We start from the raw sequence: 24,102 nt of genomic DNA on the forward strand, positions 1-24,102 counted from the left end.
TAAAGGAGCTATTTTCCCATGCAGTAACTGAATGAATAGAAGAGACACTATAGCTTACATTCGAGGTCTATATCTACAAATTTTAAGATGAAGTTAGCTCTTTTATTTAAAACATTTTTGAAAAGAATATGATATTTATAAATCATTGTCCTTTGAAGCATAATGCTTTTTTTTAAACAAAGTCAATGGACCTCTGTAGTGAGTGAAGGTTAACTTAAATAAGAGAAACAGGGCACGAAGAGGTTGACTAACTTGTCCCACATCACAACTTTTTAAGATTTTGTTATCATTCTCCACATACCCAACTCCACAAAGTAATTTTCTAATAATCACTGGGTGACAAAATGCCAAGTAGTGACAGAATTGTATAGCTGAAACTCAAGACTTATCTTCAGGGGACACTGATAAAATGTTGGGGAAAATCACAAAGGCATGAGAAGGTAATATAATAAATCATATGACTCCAGTCTCTGGCTCTCTTCTATAATTCATCTCGTGTGACTTTTTTATTATCTTCAAATAATAATAGGCAGAGGTATGAACCTAGACTAATACATATATTTTTTAAAAATCTGCGGTATTCCTTTCATAAGTTCATTCATTCACCCATCTTGTAGTGTGAAAGAAGGAGGAGGAGTTAAGGCTATTCCTTTTAATTTACTCGTATCCCAGCTTTTAGAATATAGAACCAGTTTCATTTGCCAAAGTCCAAAAAGCCGTGAGACTGAGCTAGTCAAACAATTACTAGCCGCTTGGCCTTTTTGTAGAAATACACAAAACGTGTAGAATCGCTTAATTTTATCCCCTCCTAACCTCTTCACTTGGAAATTGGCTGCTCGGGTGAATGTTGTTTTTCCCTGTAGCCATGTGTGAAGAGCGATTAACACTCGCTCGACAAACTCCTTCCCGGGCCATTTGGGAATTGCACGCGTTCGCACCCGGGTTCAGCCCACTGCGCCTTCACGCGCAGCCTTTTTGTTTATGCGGCTAGCAAGGCAGAGAGGGGCGGAGAGGAATCGAACCTCTCAACATGCATCAAGCCGCGGGGGCTATATAAGCTCGGGGTTCGGGCCTGGTGGGTGGAAGGGGCAAGATTTGCAGGAGAGCTGGCAACCGCGATACGCCGCATCCCGCTGCACCATGGAGACCGCAGTGCGCTTGGAGAGCGGAGCCGGCGAGTGTGCGCACTGCCACCGCCTCCTGCCTGCTGCCCCCGATGGCCAGTCCCCGCGCGCGGGCGCGAACTCCGGGTACGGCGCTTCGCGGTGGCCCTGCGCCTCCCCACCTTATCCTACCCTACTGCGCTTCCCCAGCTCCTCCCCTCCACTCTCCGCACCCCCACGACACCTGAGCCTTCGCCTGGCTGCGATCGGTTCTTGGGCTCACGTCTCCTCTGCGCGCCTTTGCTCTCTACCCCGCAGATCTGGAGGCTTCTGGAGACCGTGGGTTGACGCCCGAGGCGAACAGGAGGAGGAGGAAGAGGAGGCCTCGCACTACACCGCGGAGGCGGTGAGTGAGCGGCGCGTGGCGGGCAGCGTCTCGGAGGGGTGCAGTTGATCCACCAAGGCTGAGATCACCTGGCCAAGAGGAGGCCACGCGCCCAGCCTGCCCCCCTCGCTTAAGATCTCCCCTGCCCGTGGCCCTGTCGGTGTTGATACGGCGTGTGTGTCCCCCAGAGCAACTCGGACGCACGGATCGGACCGAGAACGAGGCTGCTGAGAGCCGGGGGTCACCTTTCTCTGAGGGCGCGAGGAAGACTCGGTCACGCGCGCTTCCAGTTTCTAGAAGGTGAGTGATAACTGTGATTCCTCTCCTTACGTCCCCAGATGCCCAATGGCCCCGGAATGATCGAAGCTTTTGGAAAACTTTCCCAATACAGACACCCAGTCAGGTAAGTGAGAGGCCAAACCAAAGGACTTCCCCTTCTCCATCCCTAGGGAAAAGCCGGGGACATCGCACAGCGCAGCTCAGCAACTGGTCCTGCAGATTTTCTCTCCTGCCAAATCTGTCTTGAAGCTTATTTTATGTGCCCAGTCCCAAAGATCCATTCGTTACTTCTCGAATTGAAAAATGTAGGAGCTCACGCTCTTATCTTAAAGAATTGTTCATCAGTACATACTCAGTAAAAGCTTAAGGAATATATTAGAAAGAGGGAAAGTGGGTGGTATAGTAAAAGTTGAACCGTGACATTTTGTGCATGCAAAACAGATTTTTTTTTTTTTAATGCCAAGGAGTCCGAATGAAATTAACTTCCCGTCAAGCAAAATGTGTCCATTTTTAATCTTGCAAAGCAGAATAGTGGTGTTCACAGTTGTAGTATTACAGCAGCTGAGCTTGACATGTAAGAGAAAATGAAAATATGATGAAAATTGCAAAGATTACTAAGGATCATGAAAGGGAACACAGGTTATTTGGCATAACAATGAGGAGCTAGTTTCTTGTTTTAGCCTCAGGAAGTCAGCCTTCTGTAGAATTCTTTGTAGCTTTTATTCAGGTGAAAGGTTAATTTTGCAGTTTGCCTGCTTTAGAGAACTGTTAGGTGAAGAGCTATATGAGGTTTATAAAATGTACGTGTGTTTATGAAAAGCATGTTGATTCATTTCCTACCATGTGCTAGCCCCTAGGGAATGGCACAGGAAAAAAATAATCTTAGCCCTGTGGCAGATGTCGTAATAGAGTTCAATTTGGTCAGTTGTACAAGTACGTACAAGGCATGAAGTGCCTAACTCTGCCAGAGGGAGTGGGCAAGGGTCAGGGAAATGTGTATTATAGGTTGTGGTTACCTGGCCGAATCTCTATATGAGCTGGATGGACAGTAGGTGGAGGCTGGGGTAGGGGCAGAAAAAATAGCAAAGGAAAAGAGAGAGAGAACAGGCTCATGGGCAGCATGAATCTTGGAAGCATCAAGGAGATGGAATTTGGATTGTGAAGATGTGCTCATTCCAGCAGAGAAGCCAGAGGCTTGATCTTGTACACCTTGATAAATACAGAGTGTTGTTCTAATCCTCTATGTGGTTTTGGGAACCCATGGACTTTATTCTGTAAGTGATATTGGGGGTTACTCACAGGATTTAACCAGAAGATGTGATCGGATGTGTATTTCAGAAAAATCACTAAGAAATGGTATATAGGCTTAGGTAAAAAACCAAAAAAAATGAAATTGGAAGTTATTGCAATTCTTCAGACAAGAATAATAAAGAGCTATTTTAGGGCATTAGAATAAGGGATGGGACTGGGTGAATTTGGGGACTACTTTGGTGACAAAATAGATTAGGTTTATAGTGTTTGGATATGGTAGGTGAAGAAGAGGTAAAAGGACAGAATGGCTCCCAAGTTTGTGACTAGTGACTAGACTGAACGCTGTACTAGCAGAATGGAAGTTAGTGCTAAAACAGATTTGAGGAACAAGATAATGAGTCCAATTTTCCATTTATAGTATTTAATGTGCCTATGAGGCATCCAAATAGCGATTTCTTTTAGAGAGATGCATATATAGATCAGGGCCCAGCATTGAAATCTTAAGTAGAAATACAAACTTGGGGGCCTTTGGTAAGTGAAATGTTGGGGAAATCATGGCAGTGGGTCAGGTCACCCTAGGAAGTTGGACAGGAGAGACCATGGAAGAAGGCCAACATCTGACCTGTATACAGAGAAAGAAGGTCCACAAAGGGAATTGAGAAGAATTACTCAGCATGGAGTGGGGGAGTGAGGGGTAGGAGGTGGATGGTGGAGTGGGGAAATTCAGGAAAATATGGAGTTCCTGGAAGATAAATGGTCAGTGAGACATTCTAGGGAGAATATGGTAATGCTTAAACAACATCCTTTGTATTTGGCAGTTCAGTTACAAAATAATCAATTGTTTCCTATATAACCAATTCCTTTTTTTTCTCAATTACCATAGCAATATATTTGTATTTCTCTTAAGTTTATTTTATTTTTATTTCCATCTTGAATAGCATTATGTGTTTCTGATTATTTTTCCTCAATTATCAACTTCTTGAGGGTAAGAACCAAAATTTATTTATCTTTGGATTATGAATTATGTCTGGCACAAAAGAGCACTAAAATATTTATTGAATGACTGAATTATCGATAGTTACTAATTTGACACCAAAATTATAAACTATTAGTTTTACCATTTTGCTAAAAACATTTATAAACTACATTGCCTATTTTTCTGTCTTTTAAAATGGAGTATACTGAACATAATGTACCTTTTCTTTGTTAGAATCACTCTATTGTGTGTGTACATGGGGCTATTTATGATGAAATGACTGCACTGTAGTTGGTGATTCAGCTTTATCCTTCTTCTTTTCTTTTCTTTGGCTGAAAAATAATAGAAGATCAGGTGGCAAGATTAATATTGTGCAAAAATTTTAAATTCTGAGGTAATCATGTTTACATGCAAATTATTTGTGTAAACCTAGTGTCATTATTATTTATTGTCTCAATGTGGTGTTCCCAAATTTAATTGACTGAGGAAAGGGGAAGAAGATGGAATCAAGGTTTGGGTCAAGGGTAGCCTATCTGTACCTCAATTTGTGAGAGCATAGAAGAGCTTTAAAAATATTGCTTTTTGTACTTACCTAAACTTACTTTGGCTACAACTGTAACTGAGTTAAATCTGTGAGTTTTAAGCAAAATACTAGGTCATTTCCTCCTTCCTGTAAGACGTATAACATTTTTTGTCTATCAGAATTTTTAATGCAGTGGTAGGACTTTGTTTTTTCTTAGGGAATTTGCAAATTAGAAGACCTTCTAATTTTTTAAAAAATAAATGTATCCACAATGTCTGAAGTAAGCTAAATATGATCTTAGGCTCACACAAGGTTTAATGTGAATTTGTTTGACTCGATTTTTAGCTTGGATAAATATTTTTTAAATAATCAACCAGTTATTGATACTTTGGGAAGTAGATGCCATGAAACCTGTGATAGTAGCTATCACAGCTACTATCTTAAGGCTGTGTCTAAATGATGAAAACAATTGTTAAATATATAGAGCTCTTGAAATTTGAACATTTCATGAGTATAAGGATTTTGAATATGGAAAAATAAAGTGAATTATGTTGTCTGCTTCTTTCAGACTATTTTGGCCAAAATCAAAGTGTTATGATTACTTATATCAAGAAGCAGAAGCTCTTCTGAAAAATTTTCCAATTCAAGCCACAATTTCATTTTATGAAGATTCTGATAGTGAAGATGAAATTGAGGAACTAATCTGTGAAAATTAATCTGATTAGTTACATTTGATGACATTAAAAGATTGTAGGATTTAAAGTTAGGGTGCAAATGTATCATAATCCTTTTCAACTAATTTATTTGTATATAGACTTTTAATAAAATGAACATTTTGTACTTACTATAGTAGTTGGGCCTTTTTTAAAATCTCTACACTATAATTCAATACTGGAATCTAAAAATAGGTGCCATTTACAGATGTATTGATTGTATTGTAAACATTGAGGGCTTACAAAAGATAATTTTGATCATGCAAGTTTCTTTAGATGTAATTTTGCAAATATTTAATTATAACTTCATAGAATGACAGTATTTTGAAACTGAATGTTGGGACATCTATTAATTCCCATTGATTTCCATTGGATATGGTAGTTACAGATGAGTATTATTAGATAATGAAGAAAATCACCTTATGTTACCCATCACAAATTATTATGAATTTGCTAGCAGATGGCGAAAAACACTTTAAATGATTGTTTATAATGACAATGGGAATCCGTGTTAAGACTATTAAGTTTTAGGGATTTTTAATAAATGAGTCAAGTAATTCTCACTTTAATAGTCTTCTATTGTCCTTAAATCTAATAGCAAAGTAACATGGGTGTTCTTCTATTGTCTTTAAATCTAATAGCAAAGTAACATGAGTGTTCAATACTTCTATTGTCCTTAAATCTAATAGCAAAGTAACATGGGTGTTCAATACTTCTATTGTCCTTAAATCTAATAGCAAAGTAACATGGGTGTTCGGTACATTGAAGAATTCCAGGAATTAAAATGTTTAAATGGCCATGATCTAAGAGTCTAAAAAAGGGGCAACAAAGGCCAAAATTTGATAGTATTTTTCCATTTCTGTCCAGGAGGAGCTAAGAAATTTGACAGATATGAAATGTTTTCCAACGACATCACCTTCCTTTGTTCTGGTTCCCTGTTCCTGATGTCTCATGTTAACGTTTTCTTATGAGAAGTGAAATAAAGTTACAGTGATTAGTGTTTTAAAGTAGGCTTATAGAAGAATACATCTTTTAATCAGAGAAAACAGTAGCACCTTGCAAAGTAAAGGTAACATAGTAAACGGTGGTAATGAAGTTCTTTTACCTCAAAAACAATTTTTTTTCACAATAAGCATTTCAATTGCAAATAGTGTTTCTATAACATTTCAGAATGATAATGGGCAGAGAGGAGGTCTTACCTAGCTCAGAAATGCCTCTCGCTTGAATGGCTGGCTGCATATATTCACATACTTTTCCTTCTAATTGAAAAGATATTACAAACATTAATTAACAGGCACTTTAAGAACAAGGCAATTGAAATAGGGCAAGTTGCAACCATGTATCAGACTCAGGAAAAGTTAGAAATGGAAGGAGGATGGGGAGAATTATTTAGAATTATATTTCTTCTGAAAACTGTCTCCCTTCACTGCATTCTATTCTCAGAAAGTGTGTGTTCCCCAGGGAAAAACTCACTAGGTCCCGGATCTGGACCTTGAGCATTAGGAATTGTTGTTTACCTGCACAGTATTTGTGCTTCTCTCGTTGTTATGTTGGAACAGTTTTAAGAGCCACTCCCATTTATTGAGGGCCTACTATTAACTGGGCACTGTATCGGATAGTTTACATGTGAAACCTCATTTAATCCTTACTAAAAACTAAATCCATCATGCAGATGGAAAAGTGAGGCGTTGAGATACTAAAGTACCTTGCATGAGGCTGCTCAAGCGCAGAGATGGCATCCAAACTAAACCTCTCCGGCTCTTAAATGTAGCTATTCTACACTGCAATTGGGGGTAGGTGGCACAATTCCCTGTACTTTTCAGGGAAGACAGGAAGTTGGACGAGGAGGAACTTTTAAGCAGGTGAATGGAACGGAAAGCGACTTTACTTATATCTTTACTCATAATGGCAGTCATTAACAAGGGTTTTTAAAGGTGAATTTTTCTCCATCACCACATAAGGTGCATTTGACATCTTAGCTTTTAAAGTTCCTCTTTCTTGTACAGCTTGCTACCTTAGAGAAAGTTTCAGAGAAAACAAAATGCTCTAGTAGTGTTATTTTATTTCATATATTAAGTAGTGTAATGGCGATGCCGAACAATGGACAGGGCTCTGTAAGAATTTATTCTCAGATTCGGTCAGCACCAAGGCTAAGGAACAGCTCCACTCCCCCTTTAATCTTTCCTTGTAATAGCTGTGTCCTCCTTTGGGTGCTGAAGTTCAGCGTGGAGAATTTATGGAGCATGCGTACCCTTCCCTGGCTCCGCCTCTCCAGCCGGCGCTCCGTGCGTCTCGTTGGCCCCGCCTTCCCCGGTCTCGACGTGCTGCGTCATGGTGCGCCTCACCCCCGGCGACCCCGGAAGTGGGTCGGGGGCTTGGCCTCTGCCCGGCCTCAGAGCCGGAGCGGGAGGTGTTACCCTAGTGGGGTCTTGCCGAGCCATTCCGTGCGGCTGACCCCCAGCAGGGCCCAGGCCAGGGATCCAGGATGCTGAACGTCCCTTCCCAGTCTTTCCCGGCCCCCCGCTCGCAGCAGCGAGTTGCCTCCGGGGGGCGTAGCAAGGTAAGCGGGTAACATCGACGGTTTCGCTTAGCGCTTGCCTACCCCGGGGTTTCGTGTTTTCATACAGTCCATTTTCTCCTTCCGCCCCCTCTTCCACTTCCTGTCCGTGTCTCTAATCTATGGTTCCATCTGTCCTAGCTGTCAACTTCTTCCTGATCCCGTGCCGTCGTCTCCAGACCTCGAACTCTACCTAACCTCCCTCTCACCTACTAGTCTCTTCTTTCCCAGTCCTTTACCCCATTCTGTCAGTTCCCTTCCTCCAAGTCTTTTCCCGCGAATTAAAATCAAATGTATATGACAGAGCCAGGCACTGTGCTTGCTATATTTTAGGTAGTGAGTATTAGCTTCCTTCTCTCAACCTGTCTTCCCCTCTGATCTTTTTTTCTTCACTCTCGGAAGGAGTTCTGTGTGATGTGGGTTCCTTAGAGGAAGGGAAAGGTTGGGCAGTGGCGACAGTGACCATCCCTCTAAGGATGGGGACTCCAGGAGATAGGGGATATTGGAAAAGCGAGACGAACGCCTATAAACCTCCTGTTAGGTTTATGGACACTTCTCCGAGTCATACTGGCTTTCTTTCTTCCTTGGGTACCTCTGTTTTATCATTGCCATTCTTCCTGATATTACTTGATGTTACTTGATGGCTTTGAAGCTAATATACTCTTTCAGTTTTTGTTGAACATAGTTACAGTTAACAACAGGTGGAATACAAATGTATTTTACATTTACAGAATTTGATAAAATTGTCTCCTGTGTTCATTGCAGCATGAATGTTGCTTAATCCTGTTATTTTTTGGTTCCTCATTGTGTGATAACATGTTTTGTTTTTGAGACTTCCACCTACTTGGGCCATTCCTTTTTCATTTCTAGACTCGGGTCTTAGCATCATTTGGGACCTTCACCAACTTTCTTTTTTTTTTTCTCCGCTTAGATGTGGAGTTTGACTCTAGATCAGAATTATGGACTCAGGAATCTGTAGCTTCCATTAACTTTTTCAGTAGTTTTTAAGCCCAACTATAAAACTAATATATCTGAAATTTATTCTTACTATTCTTCTTCCTCTTATGCTTACTGAAGGTCATGTATGTTCTGAATGTTCTAATTGCTTCATATATATTAACATTTAATTTTTACAACGATGCTATGAAGTGGGTGCATTTGTTATCTCATTTTCACAGAAAAGGAAACTGGTTAAGGACTGGTGCCCTAGATCCTATAGGCTTGATGTGATGTGACTCTGGTTGTGATGTTTCATTTATTGCTCCGTATGTCATCCAGCCACCTTCTCATTAATCCCCCTCTTCCTTGATATTTGTCCTGTTTCTTTCCTTTTGCTAAATGTTTGGCCAAATATGTGGCCTTTCCAGAGAAAGGATCTGTGAATTAGAATACAACTTGATTCCCTTTTCCATTAAAACTACCAATCATGTTCTCAGTATCCATTTAAAGGAGAAAACTTTGGCAAAGACAAAAGATTCACAGGTGTTGATAGCACAGGTGAGTCTTTTTGAGTCTCCAAAAAGAACAAAATAAGACTATTATGCAATTCAAAGGCAAACTAAGACTTTTTTGTCCCCTCTGTGAAACAAGCTACCCTTGAACATGTTAGAAGCTGAGTCAGGATTATATGAAATGGGTACAGATTGAGAAATAGAACCTAATTTGGGAGGTTGTATATCATCATTGGTAAAAGAATAATCTTTTGAGTGAGAAAGACTCAGATTCTTTTCCCAAGTCAAGCACTTAACCTCTTCGAGTCTCAGTTTCTTTGGGTGTAAAGGGGAATAATAGTACCCATTTTATAAGGTTGTTTGTAGGGTTAAATGTGATAATTCTCTTAGCACAGCCTTTCTTTATGTTAAGCACTCACTAAATGTTACTTATCCTGAGGCTTTTATTCAAATCTCATGGATTGTTGTGTAAAGCCCTTAGCACAGTGCTTGGCATAGCATATGTACTCAATATTTAATAGCTATTATTATTTCTAGGAACACTAGTAAATATTTATTGAGAACCTACCGCATGCTGGAGATATAGTCTCTGTTTTCAAAGAAGAGTCTAATAGGCTGCACAGACTAATAGACAGGCAGTTGTAAATGGTATAACAGCGTGTTGTGACTAGGAAGGAGTTGGGGTCAGAGAAGGCCCCTGGAAGAACAGTCTACCAGCGAGAAAAGGGGGATTGATCCAGGCAGGGGAGCAGGTGTTTCATAGCAATCAAGGACTCTGTTCTCATTTAGCTAAAGAATATAATGGGAAGGAACAAAAGTTAAAATATGGGGCTGGTGAGGATAACTATAACCAGATTCTGAAGGGTCTGGTAAACCACTCCAGGGAATTTAGAGACGTTATTGTAAAGTAATGTGGTGAGCCACAGAAGTAAGAAGGGCTCATCATTAGAGTTGTGTTTTCAAAAAATTACTTGTAAATCCCCTGTGGATTATGGAATCCACATAGACAAGAGAGACAAAAGATTTTAGTTTGGGATTGGAAAAATCGTAGTCTCACTCTTTGCTCCAAAAATAAAAAACTGGAGAGTTTCAGTGATGGTAAGAATGGGCTGCCGTAGATTGATAGGAAGGAATTTAAAATTAGAAAGGCACTGCAGACCTCTTAACTTGGCTATTAGGGGGAGTAAATAAATGCATAAAATAGGTATGATTCAGGAAAGTGAGGTATATGAATGTCTTAGTCCATTCAGGCCACTATAACAGAATACCATAGATTAGGTGGCAGATAAACAGCAGATACTTATTTCTCACAATTCTGGAGGCCAGGAAGTCCAATATCAGTACACTGACCAAATCTATGTCTGGTAAGGGCCTGATTATTGGTTCCTGGCCATCTTTTCACATATGGGCACAAGGCAGAAGGGGTGAGGGATCTCTCTGGGGTCTCTTTTTTAAAAGGACGTTAAACCCATCGATGAATGCACTGCCCTCATGACCTAATTACCTGCCAAAGGCTCCACCTCCTAAAACCATCACATTGGGGGTTAGGAGTTCAACATATGGATTTGGGGGAGGGGCACAAACATTTAGTTTGCAGTAATAAACTTCCTTCAGTGTGCCTACTTTTACTTTAAAAATCCCTTTGGTATTGGCAAACTTTTCTGCAAAGATCCAGATAGTAAATATGTTAAGCTTTGAGGGCCACATGGCTACATAAGGATTCAGTCTCTACCACCACCACTAGCACCACCACTACCACCACCACCACCACCACCACCACTACATGTGAGCCTGTTTGCCAGCCCCTTCCCTAGAGTGTTACAGTTTTATTGTTTTCCATTATTTGATACCCTTTGTTTCTCAGTAGATTCTTAGAAAATTAATTGCTGCTAGTGGTTTCTAATGTTTTCTGTATGTTGACAGTCCAGAAAATCAGTGTTAGCCAGTTGTTTTATATTTTCTCCTATCAAACTCTTGATTTTTAAGGCAAAGAAATCTTGATCCAAATTGGTAAGTGACTGTAACATATTAGCAGCAGAGCCAGGACCAAAACTTCTTTTCTGACTCCAGGTTCCATACTATTTTTATTATATTGTAGTGCTATTATGCCGAACATTTCTGTGACGGAATTTCTAAGCCCTATTTCATAGTCCAGGTATTTTAAATAATGTTTTATTTATAATTCCAATATAGCAAAAATGATTTTGACAACTTCCTAAAGCTTTAAGAAGATTTATAGAGTTGTTAGATTTGAGTTTTATCTTTCTGAATGAGAATAAGAGTAATGAAATAACCTGAGGACAAGTAGCAGGAGGGAAGGGAAAGCAGCTAACTCGAAGAAGCCATATTGTATTCTTCCCTTTTTCCTTTTCTTTAGGTACCTCTAAAACAGGGCAGAAGTCTTATGGATTGGATTCGACTGACCAAAAGTGGAAAAGACCTAACAGGATTAAAAGGCAGATTAATTGAAGTAACTGAAGAAGAACTTAAAAAGCACAACAAAAAGGATGATTGTTGGATATGCATAAGAGGTAGGTGGTATTTATTGTGTACTATAAAAAATATTGGCTAGGCCTTCCCATTGAAATACTCTATAACTTCATGGTCCTGTAATTTGGTGATATAATTCACAATTAGATAATAAAAATGTACCTTATATTGGGTGATACATTATATAATTCCAAATTTGGACTGTATTTCTTCCTTATGTACCCATTTAAATAGCATCTCTATATGATATTCTCTTTGAAAGTAAACAGTTGTTTGCCAGCCAGTTTAATACCAAAGTAGTAAAATTATTCTCTAATACCTAGTTTATATAGAATAATGTTCCACCTTAATGCCTTGAAACAGAATTGGTTGGAAAAAAATGTCTCTGAGAATCTAAAGTAAATCAGAATGTCTGCATTAAAGCCAAATATTCAGTTATTTCTTGCAGCAATTTTTACTATTTAATGTATATTTCTTAGCAATGTTAGTTACCTGTTATTTGTATTCCATGGCAAATTAGAAACTCCAATTAGAAATGGGGGGATTGGAGAGAACGGGCAGAGAGATAGAAGGGTAGCTGCTAAGAGCAGACCTCATGGTGTCCAAAACTTGGCAGCTAGGAGGGAAGCAAAACAGTAAAGGGCAAGAAATAGAATACAGTAGGTCTCTGTAACAATGTCCTTGAGCCATCCACACATGGTTAAATATGTTCACTCTTCTTTGTTGGAAGTATGTCATTTATTGTTATCACAGTTATAAATTTATCATTGTATTATTTTGGTTTGTCATCAGTTATCCTGATTACACTGTAACTTTTATGAGGGCAAAGACCATGTCAGTCCTACTGCTCTGTCCTTAGTGTCTGGCACATAGAGGTCATTAATATGTGTTTGTTGAATGAATGTTGCACTTACTATTTTTAAGAAGTTTGGTTTCTTAAAGAGGTGTGTGTTTTGTCAGAGTAGATCGGTGATATGATAAATGGAGAGACACCAGTAGACATTAGTTAATTCCCTAGGAATACCCACAGTTCCGAAAACTAGGTGCCTTAAACAACAGAAATTTATTGGCTCACAGCTCTGGAGGCTGAAAGTCTGAATCAGGGTGCTGGCAGGGTTGGTTCCTTCTGAGGGTTTTGAAGAAGAAGCTGTCCCATTCCTGTTTTCTAGCTTCTGTTGGTCTGCTATCTTTGGAATTGCTTGGCTTGTAGAAGTGTCACCCTGATCTCTGCCTTTCTCTTCACATGGCTTTCTCCCTGTATGCTAGTCTGTATCCAGATTTTCTGTTTTTATAAGAACACTAGTCATATTGGAGTAAGGGTTTACCCTACTTCAGTATGACCTCATGTAGTTACATCTGTAATGACTCTATGTCCAAATAAGGTCACATTCTGAAGTACCTGGTGGTTAGGGTTTCAACATGAATTTGGGGGTATACGAGTCAACCTGTAACCGACATAATTAGAGAGTGAAATTTTTTTTTCACTGAGAAAGGGGATAGAATCTTCCAGCAGGTTATTAGATAACTTCTTCCAAGACAGAAGAACAGCTGCTTAACTCTCCAGAGTTTTTTAGAGGAATAGAACCATGAGTAGTGCCAACAACCTGGAATTAGGATTCTGCCGTGCAAAACACTCCTTTTGTCATTTTATAGTGTCTTTAATACCCTCTTTGCCCTCCCTCCATGCTGCCTACCTGTTTAACAGGTGTAACTTGTACAAAATGACCTCCCCACTCTGCCTCAGTGTTTTATGCTAGATGGGGTGAAATGGGGGATTAACTGGTTGAAATGGAGGATTAGTTTCCCAGAATCATCTCTTGGCTGGCCAAGGCTGCAGGCATGTCTGAGCTGTTTCTGCAGTAGGAAGCCACCTCTGCAGGAAACTTGCTTATGTGAATCCTTCATATCCTAGTGATATCAAATAAATGAGGCATTATTATAATATAGTCATACTTTATTATTCATTTGATGTATTGACATAGATAAAGGACTGATTTGCTATATTTGGAAAGTAGTACACTCTGCTCCCAATTACGGTATCTGCTATACTGATTTGTTGATTTAAAGATATATTTGTTAAAAGTTTCTGTTGGAGAATTTGTTCCACTTTATTGATAATGTGGCTCTTTTTTTCCCTTTGCAAAAGTAAAGTTTGTCTTCTGGTTTGTTTGTTTTTTTTAATTTTGGACAGTCTGTTTTTTAGTTGTTGTTTGTATTGTTTTGTTTTTGTTTGTAGTTTTATCCAGAAACACTTATTCAATATAGTCCCTACCCTTGGAGTTTCCACTTTAGTAGAAGATGAAAAATGACTGACTGTTAGACAAGTCTGAGTGAAGTGCCATAAGAGGGCTATAAAGAAAGTGATATCAGATTGAAGAGAGGGAGACATGTTGGTTAGAAAAATCAGAGACACTTTTGTGGTAGAGATAAACCTTGAAATGGTGGACAGGATTTCAACAGGAAATGAGGAGTTATATACAAGTGGAGGCAAAGGCCTAAACAAGGGTACAGACACAGACAAACTTGAGGTATGTTCCAGAGCTGAGGTTAACTATTGGAGAGTTATAAGAAGGAGGGACTAGAAAGATCAGATTGTGGAAGACTTTGAAAGCCTGGCTGAGAAATGTGTTTTTAATTTAGATGGCAGTGTGAACTATCACAGGTATTTGAATGTGGGGACAGTAGAATTAGAGTGTGCCTTAGAAAGATCAGTCTGGCGGTGGGACTAGGAAAACATTTAGCTCATTATAGGGGTTCAGATCACAGTAGGTGAACCAGGGTGTTGACAAAGACAGTGGCAAGTAGGATGAATGTGAGACAAGTAAATTACTGGGAATTTCTAACAGTTCTAAATGAAAGTGAAAGAAACCGCATGGCTAATTGTAATTGACTTTTTTTCTTAGTTCTAATTTAAAATATTAATGATACCTTCTTGGACATGGTTCCATATCCAAGCACGTCTGCTTTGCATGTGAAAGGTCCTAGGTTCACGTCCCAGTGGAGCCACAGTCCATGGTCTATAGCCATGCCACCCTGAACAAACCCAATGTCTGATCTTGGAAGGGAGACCACCTAGGAAGACCAGATGCCATGGGCATAAATAATAATAAATAAAAAAATAAAATATTAATGATACCTTCTTAAAGGGAGAATGAATATATACATATATTAGTAGTAAATTTTTCATTTTCTAAAAATTGCCTCATTTCTAGGTCAGGTCAAAATTTAGATGAATGGGCTGAGAGAGACACAAGATTCCTCTTCAAGAAACCTTAGAAAATATACACTGTAGGTTCTTATAACTCATATTTTTGGGGCTATTTTCTCTTTTTAAGTATATGCTTCATGTTCAGGTGTGCTGAGTTGGATCATGTTCCTAAAAATGATGTGAAAAGTTCTTGGCTGGCAGCAGATTGTAAAATGTATAAAATGTAAAATGTGGATATTGGCCTGGCATAATCTCTAAGGCAGGTAATATGGAGTTTCTAATTTGTTCACTTAATTCTCACCATTTTCTGTAAAGTATGTAATTCCTTTAATGCAGCGGAAGTTAATTGGAGCATTGAGGGGATGGGAGACATTGTTTTTTCAAAAATTTTGTTGAATTTACCATTAATTCATATTTTTGTGATTTTTCCCTTATTGTTTTCTCCCTCTCTCAAGAACTAAAGGTGACTTACAAACATGTGAATCTTTGAGCAAATATCTAAATCACTCATCTGTAAGAGTTCTATTGAGCCTATATCAGACTTTGTTTTTTCTGTAGTATATTCTACTGTAGTAGATAGTCAGTCAGTGAGGGTAATGATGTGCTAAGTCCTGAAATCATCAGTTGGCAGCATGGTGCAGCCTTTGATCTTAGGGTGAGGGAGAGTGTGGCCGACTGATAGTCTATTTAAATAAATGGTATTCAGAAATAGTTGATTACAGTCAATAGACTAGTGGCCCTGTTATTAAAAATTTAGTGGATTAAGTTCTCCAAATGGGATTGAATGGATTTCATTTATAACTTGAACATGCTTTGATTTCTCCTAATGCTAATCATCATATACTAATAAGGAGTTCGGATGTGACCCCTGAAAAAAGTGACTTTTAATGAGTCTGTATTTTTCATGTTTCATCTCTATTTAAAAAAATTGTGGCAAATTGATTCTAAGAAGTAGTATGTAGCCCTATTATATTTTTATTACAGTTTCCCAGTGTGTAGGTTCATTTACAGTAAACTTTTTTCAAATTTACTTGATAGTAATGTTAAGTTTTTGTGAATACACTTGATCCTCATTATTTGTGAATTCCAAATTTGCAAATTTGTCTACTCACTAAATTTATTTGTAACCCCAAAATCCATACTTACAGTGTTTTCACGGTCATTCACAGACATACACAGTACAATGAAAAATTTGTGTTGCCTGTTCCTAGCTGAAGTCACACAAGGTGATGCTCTGCCTTCTTGTTTCAGCATTCATACTGTAAATAGATGTCTTTTTTGCAACCTATTTGATGCCATGTTTTTCATATTTTGTGCTTTTTGTTGGTGATTTTGTGATATAAAGTGGTCCCCAAGGATAGTGCTGAAGTGCCGTCATGAGAAGGCTGTAATATGCCTAGTGGAAGAAACACATGTTACATAAGCTTTCTTCAGGCATGCGTCATAGTGCTATTGGCTGTGAGTTCAGTGTTCATAAATCAACAATACATATTAAATAAAGTGCCTTTTAACAGAAACAGATTAAACATGGTTTTGTATTGATTGGTTCACTTTAACTCAGTTCCCAGTCATATAATTTTAATTTTTTAATTAAAACCACACATATAGCTCAATATTTTTAAAAAGGAATATTTTTTGTTTTTAAATGTCTTAGCAGGTTGATGATATGTCAGACCTGTGCTAAGTGTTTAATTTTCAGAACAAACCTATAAGGTGAGTATTCTACTTCACAGATGAGGGTACTGAAGCTTAGAGAATCCTTATTTTCCAAAAGAGGAAACTGAAGCTGAGGAAATATATCAGTAGGGACTCATTGATGTACCTGGCAGAAACTCCAGTCTAACCTGGTTTAAGTATAAAACAAAAGTTGACTAAAAATTAATAGGTAAAGCTGATTTGAGGTGAGGCTTGATGTAGGGGCTCAGATAGTATCCCTAGGACATGCTTTTACATTTTTAGTTTCCCTTCTGGGATTGCTCCACTTTAGGACTAACTACAGCAGCATGATGATCACAGCAACTCTCCCCCTCATTATTTTCAGTTTCTGTTCTCTTTACCTAATAATAGCTAAAATAAAAGTCTTGGAATTGGCTCTGATTGGCACAGTTTTGATCTTGTTCACATTGCTGTGACAGTAAATCTATTTAGGAGGAAATAATGTACTTAAACACTTAAACCTAGGTCACAAGCTTCATCTTGTAGCCTCTTTAGGGCCAAACTGAAGCGCACATAACTGAGAGTTGGGGAGGGCATGGCCCTTTGAAGAAAAAGTGATGCTGTTGCCCAAAGGGGAGTAGACACTGGTACAGAAAATGCTTACCACAGAGAGTTAAGTGACTTGCTAAAGACGTAGCAAATGAAAATAGAGCTCTGTTTTAACCAACGTAGCCTGGTTCTAAGCTTTTATGCTTAAACTATTAAACTACATGGCTTCTGTTTTACCACATTCAGTTCTACATATAATCCTGGCTTAGCATCTGTGTGTTACTTTGAGTGCCATATGTAAATTTGTTTATTAAGAAGTTATCATAGGGTGCTGATTACTTGCAGCTCTTCTGTTGTGCTAATTAACATTGTTAATTAACAATCACACAGGATATCCTTCTGAGACAGTTTTTGTTTTTAGTAATTTAATGAAACATAGCTTTTGCTTTTTTGTGCGACTTTGTGTGTAGTTGTCATTCATAGAAAATAGAAAAGATTGATTTTAACTTTTTTTCTACCTTGGTTCATTTATTTAATCAGTATTTCTTGAGAGTCTAATATGTGTCATGTACTGTATCAGGTTCTGGTGGTTAACGTGGAAATATAAAACAAGATAGCCCCTGCTCTTATGTAATTTACAATCTGGAGGGGACCATACAGTGTTAATCAAGTCTGATGGATATTGTGGAGAGGTATACTGTGCCAAGTGAAGACTGCAGAAGGTTGAGCTGAGATGTGAAGGATGAGTGGGAGTTAACTAGGCAAAGAGAAATGGGAACAATAGTCGAGGCTCCAGGAAAAAGTGTGTGCAAAGGCTGGGTGGTATGAGTATATATGAGAGAAGGGGTGGAGGGAAGAAGAAAACACACATGCATGCTGTGCATATACGGAACGTAAAGTTAGTGATGTCTGTATTTTTTTCTTCTCTCTTTCTTGTATCAGAAAGACATACTCCTTTCTAAAACACTCTCTTTTCTAAGTCTGGTCCCTTTATGTGCTTTTATCATCTCCATCTTCCTCTATGATGTTGGGCAGTTAGTTGCTTCTCCCACATTGTTTAACATCCTCAGTTCATTCCTTTCTTCCAATAGCTTCTTATTTTCAGTCTCCTCATCTTCGAAGACCTGACTTTGCTTTCTTTCTCTGGACCTTGTGTAGGACCTCTATTAGAACACCTATAACATTTTTTAGTTACCTTTTATATTTCTTTTTTCCATTTAAATTGAATTTCAGGATATTAATATAATACTTCTCTCTCTACCCCTAGCATACAGTACAGGGCATGATTCATGGCTAGTGGTCAAGAAATGTTCTTTGAATCATGTATAGGACTTTAAAACCACATTATAGTAGTGATATTTTAATGATTTTACAAAATAGTAACCAGTTGAGGGACTTTTATTTTGCTGTTCCCAAACGATTGGTTCCTGGAGTTAGGGAGTATACCAGTTCCTTAATCAGAAATTTTGTTATTTCTGGACAATTTTATAATATACATTAATGGTCAATTTTTCATTTTTGAGCCTCATTTTAGAATGTGAGCCATAGCCTTAAGGGATCATATGTTCTTTTTCCTTTGTACAGCTTCGTATTTCCTTTTGTAGGGTTTGTATACCATGGGGATTGGGTAAATATTGATTTAAGGGCCATTTTTGTCATTAAATACTTTAAACTAAACTTTTTATTTTGAAAAAGCTTCAGACTTACAAAGAAGTTGCAAGAGTGATGCAGTGAAGTCTATAAACCCTTTACCTGCCTAGATTCAATCATTGTTGACATAATCATCATTATATTTTAATTAATCCATTTTATCTACACTATTAACGTATTCTTTATACTTCTGTCTTCATTTTAATGGTCGGTCTAAGTTTAGATATACATTTTTAACTTATCACAGTCTATCTTCAAATAATATACCATTTTACATGTAGTATAAGAACCTTATACTTCTGTTTCTCCTTTGCCTTGTGCTATTATCATTACTTATTTACATCTACGTATGCTATAAACCCCACAATATGTTGTTATTTTTGCTTAAGGCCAAGGGTCCTACATACCCGTACCAGTTCAGGGCGGATTAGGAACTGGACTGCACAGCAGGAAGTGAGCAGTGGGTGAGCCAGCAAAGCTTCATCTGTATTTGCAGCTGCTCCCCAGTGCTAATAACTTCACCGCCTCATCTCCGCTTCAGATCATCAAGCATTAGATTCTCATAGGAGCACTGGTGCCAAAAAGATTGGGGACTGCTGCTTTAGACAGTCACTTATCTTTTAAAGAGATAAAGATAAAAAATTTATCTTTTATATTTATCCATATTTTTGCCATTTTCAGTGCTTGTTATTTCTTTCTGTTGACTAAAATTTCTCCTGAAGAACTTACTTTAACATTTCTTGTAAGTGCAGCTCTGTTGGTAGTAAGTTCTCTTAGCTTCCATTTGTCTGAAAACATCTTTCTTGCCTTCATTTTAAAGATATATTGTTGGGTATAAAATCAAAGTTGACAGGTTCTTTTTCTAAGTGCTTTAAAAATGTCATTTAATTTTCTAGTTCGCATAGATGAGAACTCTGCTCTCATTCTTAACTTTTTTTATAGTATGTAAGGTTTCTTTTCTGACTGCCTTTGAGCTTTTATCTTTGGCTTTCAGCAGTTTGACTATGATGTAGTTGTCCTTTTTTCCTTTTTTTTTTGGCTCAGAGTTTTATAAGTTAAATGTTGGAAAGTTTCTGGCCATTATCTCCTCAAGTATTTCTTATACTTTTTTCTATTTTCTTCTGTAATTTCAGTTGCATATACATTAAACTCCACAGCTCTCAGATGCACCTTAAAACTTTTTCACTCATTTTTTTCTCTTTGTATTTCAGTTTGATAATTTTTTTTGACTTTCCTTCAGCTTTACAGATTTTGTCATCTATTGTGTCTAGTCTGCTGATATAATGTTTTTTAATTTTCGTATTTTCTTAGACTCCTTTTTCTGTGGTTTTTATTGCTGAAATTTCTTACTTTTGAAGCATCATCCACATTTCCTACCAGGTCCTTTAAGATATTAATTATAGTTATTTTAACGTCCCTATCTGATAATTCCAACATATGCATCATCTCTAAGTCTGGTTGTATTGCTCTTTTTCTTTCTTGACAGTGGATTATCTTTTTGAAATATATGTTTTATAACTTTTGATTGAATGTCACACATTGCATGTAGATGAACAGTAGAACCTGAACTCATTAAGAGGTATACTTTTTCTGGCAAACAATTAGGTTAAGTTAGTCTAGTTAGTTGTTGATCTGAGTTTGATGGTTGTTGTTGCTATTGACACCATCAGTGTACCACAGACTTCAGATTCCTCTAACAGTGGGTTACTGCTACCTTGTTTTTAGTGTGGGTCCTATAGTGCTAAAGGATTTTTCTCATTATTCCCGTTCCAGTCTTAGCTGACAGCTTGCCCTACATACTTGTGTAGGGTCTCTCTTCATGTTCATGCTCCTCTCCCAGTGGCAGACTGTTCTTGCATGTTACTTGGTGCAAGACTTGTGGGTAAGGGCAGAAGGGGTTTTGCAGTTTTCATATTTCAGCCTCTTGTCTTTGGCAAGTCCTGTGCACCTGAGCCTTAGGGGCTGAGCTTTCTCAGTCACTTCCTGTCACTTCCCTGGTGGCAATATTCTCTGCCTCCTACCCAATGTAGGATCTAGAATGCTAGAATGCAGACAGCTTTATTGCCTTATTCTCCTGTTCCCCTCGCCCCCCATTACAGCCTTGTCTTTTATCAGTAAAAAAGGAAGAGGAGGACTGGGCTGAGGGTGCAGGATATAAGCAATTTCCTGCCCCTCTTCCAGTGCTGTAAGAGCTCTGTTTTGTTATCAGCACAGAATCTGGCATGAGTAGGCCTTCTATCCCTTTTGCAGTGTTTAGCTTGCATTTGCCTAGTGTCAGTACAGAGTAAAAGAGGTGTGTTTCCTACCCTTTCCAGTAGCCACTGATATCACTGCAGACTCGAGGGTGAGAGTCTTTAATTTCCTTTTCAAGCATCAGACATCTTGTGCCACATGCCAGGGTTCAGTCTGGGTGAATTTCTTGTTCCTACGCCAGCACTAGCTGATAACCACCTTGTATTCATACAGGCCAAAAGTGTAGATGGACTTTTGTTGGTACTCCTGCTCTACCTTCAAATATTGGAGCAGGTATTCACATCTGTACCACCAGGGGGCCTGTGCCCTGCTCACTCTGTTTCTCATGAGCATCTCCTTAGGTGAAAACTGAAGAAAGAATTGGTGAGTGGGTGCAGAATCCCCTGTGTCGGAGGCTCTCAAGGTTCTAAATTGGCAGTAGTGCACACTTGGCTTTAAAGAGTTTGTTAAAAGTTCACTTGTTTTATAGTAATCTTTCTTTTTTCTATGCTCTGGCGAATGTGAAATAATTCATGTGTCCTGTCTACTAAGAGGGGCTTGTTACCCTTTGGAATTTAGATTATTGGTTGCCTTAAGACTCACCTTACTGATGGGCTCCAAAACATAATTTTTATGGATTATCTGACTTTTTATTAAGGGTAAAAGCAATATTTCCTGAAGCTTTCTACCTTGTAAGTTCATCAATAAATCTTAACCTTTGAAGCTGACTTGTTTTGGAAAACAGGAAATAACTCAAAGCATATAAGGACATATTTGGCTTCTTTCCCCCAAGTAACTAATAGCAAGACATTTAAATGCTGTTAGCTATAACTGGTAGACCTAAGGCACAGGCAGACAGAGGGAAATGATCTGGAATAGGAAAGAGATAGAGGAAGGCAGGAAAACCGATCTTTTAGCAAGAGGGTATCTTGTTTAGTTTTTATATAACTTCTAAATCCAGTTTAAAAATGATAAATGTGGCTACTGCTAATGATGTGTGGTTATTATTCTCCTTAAGAGGAGTTTGTGAATTTTTTTTCAAAATACCCAGTATAACTGATTGCTCAGAATGTTGGTTAATTTTTAATGCTTTTACTGGTCAATTTCCTTTCAGTTAAATGTCAGGACTGTTTTTCCTAATACTAATAATGTCACATAAGATGATCTTTGATGATTATGCCCAGTTAACTTTCTGAAGTGCTTTAGAGGCCTTTATCACATTCTGTTTTAATTTTCCTGTGCAAATCGGGGCACTCAAGAGTAGATTTTTGTAGCTCTTTTGTAAATTGAACTGACCATCATTGAAGTTGTTTGCTGCAGTTAGAAGTTCTAAAAGCCAGAAGATAAAATGAAATGAAATTCTGAAAAAATATTTGTTTAAACCAAAAGCAGTCAGAGAAATAGAGAAACAGAAACACAAATAGAAAATTTGTGGGGTGGGGGGATGGTGGGGGCTGCGGAAGAAAATGCAGGACTGACCTGGAGACTAATTAAATGATAGCTCTAAATTGAGCCACATCAGTGTTTAAGTGTAAATGGACCATCATTCTAATTGAGAGAGGTTGTGTGTATCAAGACTTTATCTGCATGATATCTATAAGAGATATACTTTAAAGACATAGTTTAAAAGTAATTTTATAGGAAAAAAGTATACTATCTAAACAAAGTATAATAAGGTTGAAATATATTAATATCAGGTAAAAAATATTACCATACAAAGAATCTTACTAGAGGTAAAGATATTTTGTAATGTTAAAAGGCTTAATTCATTAGGAACATTGTTTATACCTGATAAAGTTTCGAAATATATGAAATAAACATTAATGGAATTGAAAGATATAATTAAAAATCTGCAATCATTGTTGCATATTTTAACAACCTATCTCAGCAGTTGTTTGAAGAACTAGGTAAAACATCAGTAGACATAAAATAATGAACATAATGTGCAATTTCTTTACTGAACACAAGATGGCAAAGTAGTCACAGTACTTGCAAAATTGGATCTTTGTATTTGAATACAGTGAAATATGTCATTCTTTTATTATGTGAACATACTGTTTTCTTTAGCGCCAACAAAACGAACAGTGGTGATTAATGAAATAAATAGGAATATTGCAGTATAGTGCCATAATACTTGGCACATACATAATAGGCATTAAATATATTTTCGTCGAATGAATGAAATACGGGGCTTTGGAGTTATATCTGCGTTTAAATTTTAAAACAATTTATTTTAAAATTGAATTACAAAAATGCCACTTTTCCTTCTAGCAGTATTTGTCAGACTTTTTGGTTTTAAGATCTCTACTCTTTTAAAAATTGTCGTTTGTGATGGTTCTGCCTATTGATACATAATACATATTTTTATGCAAAAATAACATTTTCAAAACAAAAAATAGGCCAGCAAGTGGCATTGTTTTACATTTTGGCAGATATTCTTATGTATGATCAGCAGCTCTATTCTCATGTTATATTCTGCATTTAACTTATATGCTCACAAAAGAATAAGATTTTTAAAAAGGCAGATAGCATCTTGGTATTACTATGAAACAATTTTGGTCTTGGATCACGCAAAGAGTCTTGAACTCCCTCAGGAGTCCTGGACCATACTTTGAGTCTCTCTGACTTATAAAACAAGACAAAGAAAAAATGAAGAATTAGTATTGAGTGCGTGGCCTGAACAATGTACATACAGTTTACTCCTTGTTGGTAGGCTGTTTGGGTTCCCATGAATGGTTGCCTAACCAGAAAAATTGTAGGAGCCTCATCTGGGAAATATTAATGGTACAAAATGTCACTTAAGTCTTAAATTGTACTGTCTCATATTTAGCTAGGGGTCAGGAATAAGTTCGAGCATGCTGCCATCCAGTTCTGACTTGTTATCTCAGGTATGTGGTGTAGTTTAGGTTCTATTGGTGGAAAAAGGTGTTTCCTCTGAATGAGGAGTTGGAGTAGTGACTAAAAAAGAGCTTTCTGAAACTAGAACCTTCACATATTACTATTGAGAGTGGAAAACAGTCTGACAGTTGCACAAAAAGTTAAATACAGATTTCTCTATGACCCAGCAAAACCATTCCTA

At 37.9% G+C, this 24,102-nt stretch overlaps 2 protein-coding genes across 11 annotated transcripts in view; both read left to right on the top strand.

The window, feature by feature from the left end:
* Nucleotides 1–213: 213 nt before the first annotated feature.
* Nucleotides 214–5,357, top strand: RIPPLY2 (ripply transcriptional repressor 2). 2 transcript variants are annotated; one of them, XM_016118628.2, is made up of 4 exons: nucleotides 214–1,250; nucleotides 1,422–1,509; nucleotides 1,827–1,891; nucleotides 5,086–5,357. In XM_016118628.2, the coding sequence occupies exons 1-4, from the start codon at nucleotides 982–984 to the stop codon at nucleotides 5,231–5,233; spliced, it is 570 nt and encodes a 189-aa protein (XP_015974114.2). In that variant the 5' UTR covers nucleotides 214–981; the 3' UTR covers nucleotides 5,234–5,357. The 2 variants fall into 2 exon arrangements, with proteins under 2 accessions (XP_015974114.2, XP_036075752.1); XM_036219859.1 differs by lacking the exons at nucleotides 1,827–1,891; nucleotides 5,086–5,357 and adding an exon at nucleotides 1,677–1,803.
* A 2,208-nt stretch (nucleotides 5,358–7,565) lies between these two features.
* Nucleotides 7,566–24,102, top strand: part of LOC107497121 (cytochrome b5 reductase 4) — a 66,826-nt gene continuing 50,289 nt past the window's right edge. For 5 of the 9 annotated variants that reach the window (XR_001593728.2, XR_001593727.2, XM_016118623.2 and 2 more), the window contains exons 1-2: nucleotides 7,567–7,790; nucleotides 11,616–11,769. Coding sequence is in view for 4 of the 9 variants with exons in the window: in XM_016118623.2 (XP_015974109.2) it covers nucleotides 7,716–7,790; nucleotides 11,616–11,769 (229 nt within the window). In the remaining 5 variants the exon portion in view is untranslated. Of the gene's footprint in view, nucleotides 7,791–11,615; nucleotides 11,770–24,102 lie in introns of all 9 variants that reach the window. The other 4 variants (XR_001593725.2, XR_001593724.2, XM_016118625.2 and 1 more) reach the window with 2 other exon arrangements.

Source organism: Rousettus aegyptiacus, unplaced genomic scaffold, assembly GCF_014176215.1.
Source record: "Rousettus aegyptiacus isolate mRouAeg1 unplaced genomic scaffold, mRouAeg1.p scaffold_m13_p_1, whole genome shotgun sequence".
NCBI classification, from domain to species: domain Eukaryota; kingdom Metazoa; phylum Chordata; class Mammalia; order Chiroptera; family Pteropodidae; genus Rousettus; species Rousettus aegyptiacus.

Coding starts and splice junctions, on each gene's coding strand:
- RIPPLY2 (XM_016118628.2), top strand. CDS start 982: ATGCGGCTAGCAAGGCAGAGAGGGGCGGAGAGGAATCGAACCTCTCAA. Junction 1,251..1,421: donor CGCGCGGGCGCGAACTCCGG/GTACGGCGCTTC, acceptor TCTACCCCGCAG/ATCTGGAGGCTTCTGGAGAC. Junction 1,510..1,826: donor CGCACTACACCGCGGAGGCG/GTGAGTGAGCGG, acceptor TTACGTCCCCAG/ATGCCCAATGGCCCCGGAAT.